We start from the raw sequence: 11,900 nt of genomic DNA on the forward strand, positions 1-11,900 counted from the left end.
TTTATTTGACCCTTTTTTTAATTTATGAATTTTCAAATTTTGACTTATGGGTTTTTTATTTCTAAGATTAAAGACCAATTTTTTTTTTTTTTCTAGAGTTTAAGTTGGACTTTAAAAAATAAAGGGGTCAGGTTGATGGTGGGGTGCAAATCTGTATTGCAGGGGGTTCAAAACAATTTTTTTTAAAAAAAATATTATATATATATATATATATAATTTTCAGGTCAGGTTTGAACCCTGACTATAGCGTACCGCCGCCCCTGGACTTGTAATAATAATAATAATAATAATAATAATAAAAAGCCCTAAGCTGGCGAAATTTCTAAATAAATGTAGCTCAGGGTTACTCTTTCTTGAGCAAGCATTATTCTCAAACTATTCATAAAAGGTTTCACAAAGAGAAAAATGATGATGATGGGGGAAACATGGTCTCTAGTTGGCACATCGATTGCTACCACTATGTTTTTTTGGACAATGTTTGACAACTATTTCCCTGATCATCTTCGTAGCTCTATCCTTAGTTATGGTATGAAATTGGTGAGTTTCGTGTACCCCTATATCAATATTACGTTTGTAAGGTTGAATTTATTCAACCATCTAATTGGCTTTATTCCGTGCCAAATTTGCTTGTAATTCAGCATTTAGTAACCCTGTATTTAGGTGGGTTTGTTGTAAGGGTAGTGAGTGAGATAGTGTGAAGATTGCTCAAGAGTGTGCAAGAAAACAGAGTGTCGCGGCTGGGACTCGCGACTGGTCTCGCGGCTTCAACCCGCCAGAAGATGCACACGTGCCAAGCATGCTGGAAGATGAACAGTCATGCTAGCTGGAGCACTACAGGACAAAACAGGACAACTGGCCATACGGTTAACTCGCGACTGGAACTCGCGACTTAGTCAAGCCGCGAGGTCAAGCCGCGAGCCACCCCTGTTTTGGTAAAACCTGACGTTTCGCATTCCACTCCTCTCCAGTATAAATACCCTTTTAACCCACGTTTGAAAGAGAGCTTCCAGAGAGAATTTTGAGAGAGAAACCCTAAAGAAAAACCAGATTGTTTCACCCACAATCTCTACCTTAGAGTCTCATCAAAATCCCTCACTCTCTTCCTCTCCATTGTCAAATCCTTGAGAGGCCATTATACCAAACCTGGTTCTCACCATTATCATCTCTGTGAGACAGACGTTTGGAGTTCTGGGAAGCAGTTAGGAAGGAGCCAATATTCATTGGTGGATGCTACGGTGTAGTAGCGGAATCCGGAAAGCTAGAGAAGAAAAAGGTTCGGCGCAACCTCGTTGGAGCAAGAAGCTTGGAGGGCTTAGGTGCATTGGGTAGATTAGGCTTGGAGGGTCTACTGCTGTCCTTGTATCCCAACTGTATTTTCTAGTGGATTGATTACCGCTTGGAGGGCGGCGGAGAGGTTTTTCGCCGAGGTCTTCGGTTTCCTCTTCGATAACATATCTGGTGTTATCGCTGTGTTTGCATCTTCCTTCCTCTCTATCTCTGCCTTTACATTATCTGCTGTGGTTTATTTTGTTGTGGCTTAGATAGTTGTTTAATCAATACCATGTTATAGCATATGTTAAGTTTCCGCACACTATTGTTTAACATATTGCGTGTGTTGATTAAATTGGTTTTTGGGGGTCTAAACGTTCAAAAGTGTTTTTGTACACGTTTTTGAACTTTCATTTGGTATCAGAGCGGGTACACAGCTGTTTGGTGTCATTACCATTTGTGTGATCCTAGACCCCGGTGTTGTGGTTGCTGTTCTTGTTTATACCATGTTGAATTGTAGCTCAAGTGTTTGTGAAAATGTCTCTATGCACATGACTGAAAGGTGTCTTACTGATGACCTTGTAGAGTTATTAAACACTAAGAAACATGCTAGAGTTTTTGTTCACATGCTGAAATTTCTTGAGAATCAGAATCTTGTCTTACACAGTAGCATATCTGAATCAAAATCATTGATTAAGAAATATAAAAGAAAGAATAGAATTTTGTGTGAAATGATTGAGAATCTGAAAATGAAAAATCAATCTGAAAGTAGCATGAAACCTGATGATGAGTTTGTGTTTGAAGGTCAAGAGTGTCTGTCACATGTGAACATTTTTGTGCATACCTCTTTAAAGGTGTTTAATGCTTGTCTGTGGTATCTTGATAGTGGGTGCTCTCGCCATATGACAGGGGATAAGTCACTGTTTAAGTCACTCAAAGAAAAGGTGGGTGACTATGTGACCTTTGGGGATGGAAGCCATGCTCAAGTCCTAGGCAAAGGAATCATTGAGATACCCGGTTTGCCTCTGTTGAAAGATGTGCTGTTCATAAAGGGGCTGAAGGCAAATTTGCTGAGCATCACTCAAATTTGTGATGACAACTTTCTGGTACAATTCTCCAAGAAAGGATGTTTGATCATCAATAAAGAGGGGATTCAGGTTTTGGAAGGAAATCGGACTACGGATAATTGTTATGGAATAGTTCCCACGGCACCAATATCATGTAGAAGTGCTCGGGTCGATATGTTGGAGCTGTGGCATCACAGATTTGGGCATGCCAACTTCAAACAAGTTGCCAAAGTCTCCAAACTTGAAGCAGTTGAGGGACTTCCTAAGTTTGGAAAAGTAGAGAAGACCATTTGTGGTGCATGTCAAATGGGGAAGCAAACCAAGGCAAGCCATCACAAGGTAAATGTGATAGCCACCTCTCGTTGCTTGGAGCTACTTCATGTTGATCTGATGGGGCCCACCAGAACTGAAAGCCTAGGGGGAAAAAGATATATCATGGTCATTGTGGACGACTACTCAAGATACACTTGGGTTGAATTCCTTAGAGAAAAATCAGAAGCTTGTGAGAGGCTAGAGATTCTGTGCAAGAAACTACAAAATGAAAAGGGGATTCCAATAGCCAAGATTAGAAGTGATCATGGGAGAGAATTTGAGAATGCAAGATTCGAATCCTTCTGTGAGAAGAGTGGTATTAAAAGAGAGTTTTCAGCTCCCAAAACTCCACAACAAAATGGAGTGGTAGAGAGAAAAAATCGTGTGATTCAGGAGATGGCAAGAGTCATGTTGCTTAATAAGCAAATACCTCAAAACTTTTGGGGAGAAGCTGTCAACACCTCGTGTCACATTGGCAATAGGATTTTCTTTCGAGCTGGTACAAAGAAGACTGCATATGAGATATGGAATGAGAAGAAGCCTAAAGTGAAGTATTTCCGGGTATTTGGAAGTAAATGTTATATCTTAAATGATCGAGAGAATCTTGGGAAGTTTGATGCAAGAAGTGATGAGGGTACTTTTCTTGGCTACTCTACTACAAGTCGAGCATATAGAGTGTTCAACAAGAGAACAAAGACTGTGATGGAATCCATAAATGTCAAGATTGATGATGCCTTACCTAAGGTGGAAATGATTGATGATGTAGAAGGGCCGAGCACCGAAGAGCCTGATGTTGAGGTAGAAGCTTTGGATATAGAAGGTGAAGAACCTATACCAGAAGTAGAATCGACTCCCATCAACCCAAGAAGGGAAACGAGATCGATGTCTAGAACTTCAAGTCCTCTTACTCCACCAGAAGTTCATCCTCCTATCTCTCGTAGTGATGAAGTTTCCACTTCAAAAAGGCCTTCCTCAAGAATTCTCAAGAATCATCCGGAAAGTAATATCATAGGATCACTTGATGACGGTCTTCGCCTCAGGAAAGGAAATATTCTGCTAGCCAATCATGTAACATATCACTGTTATCTTGCACAGTTTGAACCAAAGAGGGTTGAAGAGGCTCTTCTAGATGAGAATTGGGTTGAATCAATGCATGACGAGCTGAATCAGTTTGTGAGAAATGACGTGTGGGAACTTGCTCCACGGCCTGAGAACGTTCATGTTATAGGCACAAAGTGGATTTTTAAAAACAAAACTGATGAAGATGGGGAGATAATTCGAAACAAGTCTCGATTGGTGGCTCAAGGCTACACACAAGTAGAAGGGGTGGATTTTGATGAATCATTTGCTCCGGTGGCAAGACTCGAATCCATTCGAATCCTCATGTCCATTGCGTGCACCTTGAAGTTCAAACTTTATCAAATGGATGTTAAGTGTGCATTTCTGAATGGATATCTAAATGAAGAGGTTTTTGTTGAGCAACCAAAAGGATTTGAGGATCCTCATTTTCCAGATCATGTATTAAGATTAAAGAAAGCACTATATGGTTTAAAACAAGCGCCTAGAGCCTGGTACGACCGTCTTACACATTATCTTCTAGATAGAGGTTTCAAGAGAGGGTATGCTGATCGAACTCTATTTGTCAAAAATGATGAAGATTATCTCCTTGTGGCACAAGTCTATGTTGATGACATAGTGTTTGGAGCAACTATCGAAGATCGTGCTACTGAATTTTCTGAGGAGATGAAGAAGGAGTTTGAAATGAGCATGGTGGGGGAGCTCACATTCTTTTTGGGTCTTCAAGTCAAACAACAGAAGGAGGGTATATTTGTATCTCAAGAGAAGTATGCCAGAAATATTGTCAAGAAGTTTGGCCTAGACTCCAAAAAACATGCCTCCACTCCCATGAGCTCTGCCACTAAACTGAATGTGGATTCATCAGGAGTTGAAGTAAGTCCCACGTTGTATAGGAGCATCATTGGAAGTTTGCTCTATCTTACAGCAAGTAGACCGGACATTGCTTTCAGTGTGGGCGTTTGTGCCAGGTACCAAGCTAATCCGAAGGAATCTCATCTGACTGCTGCTAAGCGAATCATTCGATATGTGAGTGGTACTGCAAACTATGGTCTGTGGTATTCAAAAGACTCAAATGCGTGTCTTGCTGGGTATTCGGATGCTGACTGGGCTGGAAGTGTAGACGATCGGAAAAGCACTTCAGGTGGCTGTTTTTATCTTGGTAACAATCTTGTTTCGTGGATGAGCAAGAAGCAGAATTCAGTGTCTCTATCTACTGCAGAAGCAGAGTACATCGCTGCTGGAAGTTGCTGCACTCAGCTTCTTTGGATGAAGAAATTACTTCATGACTATGGAATTCCTCAAGAAACGATGTGTGTCTTCTGTGACAACACCAGTGCCATCAATCTTTCCAAAAATCCTGTTCAGCATTCAAAATCCAAACACATAGAGATACGTTACCATTTCATTCGGGATTTGGTAGAGGAAAGAGTTGTGTGTCTTGAGTTCATACACACTGACAATCAAAAGGCGGATATCTTCACCAAGCCTCTCGATGGTCCACGGTTTGAATCCCTCCGTAAGACCATTGGTGTCGGTACAATTCCTTGACTCTCTTGTGTGTTGTGTGCTTCACTGTTTATATATCTGTCTGTGTTGGAGCACACATTTTTTTTGCAACTTGTTTCTTGCTTGCTTGTTCTTTTGTGTTTGCTGCTGGTTTTGTTTGTGTCTGATTCATTCTTTTTGTTTCTTGAGTCAAAAATCCAAAAATCACATAAAGAATTTGAAAATCAAAACACTTGATTGACTTTGTTGAGTTTTTTTTTTTTGTCTTAAAACTCGTTTTGCCTTGTACCTTTGTGCTAATGGCTTTGTGCATTGTCGAGCATTGCTTGTTTTCATGCACTCATATCACTTTGGGAAAAATCTTGAAATCTATGTGATTGTTGTAAATAGATCTTCAAACTTGTCATGAATGATTAGTAAATGGTTATGTTGATCTTGAAACTTGCATAGACTTGTGTCTATATCTCTTCCCATGTTTTATTTTTTTTGCTAAAAAGAGCTCCCTAAATGTAAATCTCCAAATGACAAGAGATATTGAGCTGCAAAAGCCTGTCGCACATTCTAGTATTTGACTAGGAAAAAGGGTAAGCGACTTTATATTTAAAGTGAAATTTCTTTCAAAAAGGGCCAAAGGCCTATTCTTCTAAGAAAAATGTTATATATCCCTCTCACAATGAGAGATGATTGCCTCAAAAGATCAAATGTTATGGCTGAAAGTGGAGTCAAATGAAAGGCTCCAAGTTATGTTATCAAGTTGTGTGGGAAGTCATATATTCATATTTCTATAATTGAGATTGGTCACATGATCTAGTGCTAATTGTGTATGCCTTGGTTGAATTGATCATTGAAGCTTCACATTAGACAAAGGACTATTTCATTGTTGTTATCCACACACAACACACAAGTTTATGTTTGATAAATGCCATATTCATTTGTGTGATTGTACTTGATAAAATGTGTTTTCACATACTCAATCTTTGTTAATTCAAGCACAAAAAGATTTTTGAGTGTTTTAGGTGTTTTTGGAAAGTGTTTTGCTGAAAAATCTGAAAATTTCAAAAATACAGTTTTGCCCTGTTTTGGCGGCTCAGTCGCGGGTGTGTCAAGTCGCGTGTTTCAGTCGCATCTTCGCTGGTCAGTTTTGGCGACTTGTTCGCGAGTGGAAGGTCCAGTCGCGAGATTCACTCAGAGATTTTCGCGGCTCAGCTCGCGACTCACTCGCGGGTAGACCTTCCAGTCGCGAAAAACACTTAGAAAAATTTTTCACAATTTTCATCTTGAGTGCTTTGGCGGCTTGAGCTGGCGACTGTGTGGCGACTTGACCCAGTCGCGAAAATCGCGTGTTTTGGTCATACAGGGGCAGTTTTTAAAATGTTCTGTTTTTCCCTCGATCTTTTTGTGACTGTTCATTGTCTTCTTCTTCTGCACTTTCCCTTTCTCACCGTGCCTTCATTGTCGATCTCCATTGTTTGCTTCTTCTCCGCTAAAAATCGTCGACTCACAGGTATGGTTCCTTGTCTTGCACTCTAATTGTCCTGTTGTTATGTTTTTCCCTCTGGATTATTCACTTCTGAATGTGGGTTTTGTGTTGGGCTTTGATGTCATCGTTGTCCTTTCTTAGCTTATGATAACCTGTGCTTCTGGTTTTAAGCTCATTTATTTTGTTGGCTGTGTTCTTCATCATATGCTTAGCTAGGGTTAGCTAATTTTTGTCTGATCTGTTGTTGCTATCATATTTCCCTTTGATCTTGTGTGGTATCTTGTTAATGTGGTGTTGATTTTCGTCCCTTTACAGCTGTTTTTGTAGGCATATTTGATCTCTCTACTGTGTAGTTCTAAGTTGGGCCTTTGGTGTCCCTAATTTTTTTTCTGACCATACTCATCCAGCTGTTAGGGTTTCTCCATTGTTCCTACATTTTCACTAACCCTCTGCTGATATAGTCTGTTGGATTGTGTTTTTGTCATTTCTCTTGTTTATAATACAGACTGGTCATGTCTCCATTCAAAAAGGCTGCTGTGAAAAAAGGTTCTTCCAAAGGGAAGGAACCTGTAATTGATGTTGATGAAGACACACCTCTCCCGAAAGTGACTCGCTCTTCATCACAGCGATTCGATCCCAATAAGTTCAGATCCTATTCAGCATATCAGTCATATGAGAACTTCTTTCTTCATGCCACACCACTACTAGAGAGAGCAGTGGATTTGCCTTCACTTCATAACACTGACATCCCGATATGCTTTGCTCACAAGGATTGGAATTACCTTCTCTCGGATCCGGATATCGTGTATGACGAGTTGGTTAAAGAATTTTATGCTAATGCAATTGTGGAGGGAGATGAACTTAAGTGCTGGGTTCGGCAAAAGAGCTTTTCTGTCTCTCCTACATACCTGGCCGAAATTCTTCACATTAATAGACCAATTTTTCGTCAATCACCGGTCTATGACGATCTATGTCCTAGAAACTTCTGCATCTCACAGTGACTCTCAGTTCAGCAATCTCTCCCTCGATGAGAAACTTGATCGCATTGTTTCCTCTGTCCACGAGGTGAATACAAAGATGTCTGGACTCACAGCTTCTCTACACCATCAAAGCAACCGATGGGACATGAAGTTTACTTCTCTTCAGACTCAGTTGGATCAGATTCCGAGAAAACTAGAAGAGGATGACTAGCCTATTCCATGACAAAAAGGGGGAGTGATAGGCATAATCAGAGGGGGAGGATATTACCCTAAGGGGGAGTGTCACTATCTAAGGGGGAGTGTCTTTATTTTTTGTTTCCTTCTTCTCTTTAAGTTGATATACTATGTTTTGTAAAACTGTTATTCTGGTATTTGTTAGTTTGTACCCATATGCTTTTGTAAGCTTTGAGGGTTTATGTTTTATGCATAAGTTTGTAGGCCATGTGGTTTGTACCATGCTTAAGTGCAGCCTTTATGCTATGTGAAATCAGTATTTTAAATCCAAATGTTCTGCATTGTGGTTTATGTACTGTCACTCTTGTGCCCTTGTAGGATTGTTCCTAGATGCATATGCCTTGTGTGCTATGCATTGGTTGAGTGTTGTACATACAAGTGTCTTGCCTTGTGCTTGTTAACTTGTATGTCCTTGTGATCATTCCAAGTGTGAATGAACACTGTGATCACTACCTTGTGGTGTTCACCTGGTTGATCAAGCCATGGTTTGTTTATTAACTCCATCTTATGCTTGATCTCCTATTGCCTGTTTCATATGCATTTATAATTTTCTGCTTACAATGATCATGGTGTATTGTTGTGTTTCAGGAGTTTATGTTCATATGATTCAAGTGCTTCACAGCTTCTAGAATTAGGTGTGAGTGAGTTTTGATCAACTGTTCCCAACTCACATGTTAAGTCTAGAGTCTGTTTTAGGGTTTTGTCACGGAATAGCCAAAGGGGGAGATTGTAAGGTTGAATTTATTCAACCATCTAATTGGCTTTATTCCGTGCCAAATTTGCTTGTAATTCAGCATTTAGTAACCCTGTATTTAGGTGGGTTTGTTGTAAGGGTAGTGAGTGAGATAGTGTGAAGATTGCTCAAGAGTGTGCAAGAAAACAGAGTGTCGCGGCTGGGACTCGCGACTGGTCTCGCGGCTTCAACCCGCCAGAAGATGCACACGTGCCAAGCATGCTGGAAGATGAACAGTCATGCTAGCTGGAGCACTACAGGACAAAACAGGACAACTGGCCATACGGTTAACTCGCGACTGGAACTCGCGACTTAGTCAAGCCGCGAGGTCAAGCCGCGAGCCACCCCTGTTTTGGTAAAACCTGACGTTTCGCATTCCACTCCTCTCCAGTATAAATACCCTTTTAACCCACGTTTGAAAGAGAGCTTCCAGAGAGAATTTTGAGAGAGAAACCCTAAAGAAAAACCAGATTGTTTCACCCACAATCTCTACCTTAGAGTCTCATCAAAATCCCTCACTCTCTTCCTCTCCATTGTCAAATCCTTGAGAGGCCATTATACCAAACCTGGTTCTCACCATTATCATCTCTGTGAGACAGACGTTTGGAGTTCTGGGAAGCAGTTAGGAAGGAGCCAATATTCATTGGTGGATGCTACGGTGTAGTAGCGGAATCCGGAAAGCTAGAGAAGAAAAAGGTTCGGCGCAACCTCGTTGGAGCAAGAAGCTTGGAGGGCTTAGGTGCATTGGGTAGATTAGGCTTGGAGGGTCTACTGCTGTCCTTGTATCCCAACTGTATTTTCTAGTGGATTGATTACCGCTTGGAGGGCGGCGGAGAGGTTTTTCGCCGAGGTCTTCGGTTTCCTCTTCGATAACATATCTGGTGTTATCGCTGTGTTTGCATCTTCCTTCCTCTCTATCTCTGCCTTTACATTATCTGCTGTGGTTTATTTTGTTGTGGCTTAGATAGTTGTTTAATCAATACCATGTTATAGCATATGTTAAGTTTCCGCACACTATTGTTTAACATATTGCGTGTGTTGATTAAATTGGTTTTTGGGGGTCTAAACGTTCAAAAGTGTTTTTGTACACATTTTTGAACTTTCAACGTTCAATGAATTCATTGGCGAAGACAGTGACGAGTACATGGATCTCAAGCGTAGTGATGCCTATGCTGCTATTGAAACATACCTCAGTGGAAAGTCCTCGAAGCAAGCTAGAAATCTTAAAGCAGTAGTTGTCAAAGACAGTAGTCAACCTGTACAACTGAGCATGGGCGAGAACGAAGGGGTTACTGATGAATTTGAAGGGGTCAGGTTTTTCTGGGCTGTCAAGAAAAACACCCGAAGAACACAGTCAATTTCTATCTACCCGGAGATTGACGAGAAGAGGTATTACAAGCTCACTTTCCATAAGTCTCACCGAGATTTTGTCTGTGGGACTTACATCAATCATGTAATGCAACAAGGAAAGGCAATAACGGTGAGCAAGCGACAAAGGAAGCTGCACACTAACAATCCTAGCAAGAATTGGGAAAGGTACAGAGCACAGAAATGGAGCCATGCGACTTTTGAGCACCCAGCAACTTTTGACACTTTGGCCATGGAGTCAAAGAAAAAGGAGGAAATCATCAATGACCTTATTAAGTTCAGCCAGGGAAAAGAGTATTATGCTAAGATTGGCAAGGCCTGGAAGCGTGGCTATCTTCTTTATGGTCCTCCTGGAACTGGTAAGTCTAGCATGATTGCTGCCATGGCAAACCACTTGGAGTACGATATCTATGATCTTGAATTGACAACGGTTAAGGACAACACAGAGCTGAGGAGGCTCTTAATTGAAACCACAGGTAAGTCGATCATTGTGATAGAAGATATTGATTGCTCACTTGATCTTACGGGTCAGCGAAAGAAGGAAAAAAAGAAAGCGAATGATGAAGAAGCCAAGGATCCTATTAGTAAAATGACCAAAGGTGAAGAGGATAGCAATAGTAAGGTCACTCTCTCTGGGTTGTTGAATTTTATAGATGGGCTTTGGTCGGCTATTGGAGGAGAGAGGATCATTGTTTTCACAACTAATTATGTGGAAAAGCTTGATGCGGCTCTTATTAGGAGGGGACGTATGGACAAGCACATAGAATTGTCTTATTGTGGCTTTGAAGCATTCAAGGTTCTTGCCAAAAATTACTTGGATGTTGACTCACACCCTTTGTTTGCGACTATTGGCCACTTGTTGGAGGAAACCAATATTACCCCTGCTGATGTTGCTGAGAATTTGATGCCTAAGTCTATGAATGAAGATGCTGAGACATGTTTGAAGAAATTGATTGAAGCTCTTGAGACGGCCAAGGAGGAAGCAAAAAAGAAGGCTGAGGAGGAGGCACTGTTGAAGGCAGAGAAAGAAGAGAAAGAGAAGCAAGAAGATGTGAAAGTTGATGGGTGTTTAGCTAAGGTGAAAGAGAAATGCGTTGGAGTACTTGTGAAAGATGACGAGGCCTTAGCTAAAGAGGTGAAAGATAATGGTGTCACCACTTGAAGAAATTAGGATACAGGGACTGAAGTGAAGAACAGGTTTAATGGTACATGCTCTGCATGATGTATAATAAAAAATAGGTCCAAGTTTGATCTTTATGTAGTAGGTATTTGTGTACGCAATAGGTTCATATAAAAAAATATATATAGTTGTGTAATAGTATTGTTGTGGTCAGAAATGACTCAGATAGTAGGTTGAATAGACGTATGTATCTCAGTTAATTTGTTTAATAAGAACCACTATATGTTAACTTGTTCTTTCTTTCTTCTTTTAGCCACAATATATAATACAATCATCTTCTAAATCTTTCCTTTGGCATCTTAATAGCATGGCTATATATTTTGGTCCTTATTTTTTTAAGAGAAAAGAGACTATCACCAAGATTTCTTGTCGAGCGTGGGAGTTGATTTACCCATTAATATTGTAATTATTGTTTGAATTAGAAAGAATGATATTTTGAAAAGTATAATAACAATAAAATAAACTAGTCGCTAACCCGTGCGATGCACGGGATAGTTAACTAGAAATTAAATATATTTATTTTGTTCAAGGTATTGACTTGAAAATATATGAAAATAAAAACAATTTATTCAAAATAAAAGTTCACATAAAAATAAAAATAAACACAAAACTTGTAGAAACCTAAAACAACATAATTTCTATGCTTCCAGCCAACAAAAAATTATGTTCCCCACCATTAAAAAATATTCTCAAT

General features: G+C 40.1%; 1 protein-coding gene across 1 annotated transcript; it reads left to right on the forward strand.

Annotated features, from left to right (window-relative positions):
- Window positions 1-298: 298 nt before the first annotated feature.
- Window positions 299-11,445, forward strand: LOC126715062 (AAA-ATPase ASD, mitochondrial-like). The gene is made up of 2 exons (XM_050415491.1): window positions 299-567; window positions 9,764-11,445. The coding sequence occupies exons 1-2, from the start codon at window positions 406-408 to the stop codon at window positions 11,186-11,188; spliced, it is 1,587 nt and encodes a 528-aa protein (XP_050271448.1). The 5' UTR covers window positions 299-405; the 3' UTR covers window positions 11,189-11,445.
- Window positions 11,446-11,900: the final 455 nt, after the last annotated feature.

Source organism: Quercus robur, chromosome 2 (genome assembly GCF_932294415.1).
Source record: "Quercus robur chromosome 2, dhQueRobu3.1, whole genome shotgun sequence".
Classification (NCBI taxonomy): Eukaryota; Viridiplantae; Streptophyta; class Magnoliopsida; order Fagales; family Fagaceae; genus Quercus; species Quercus robur.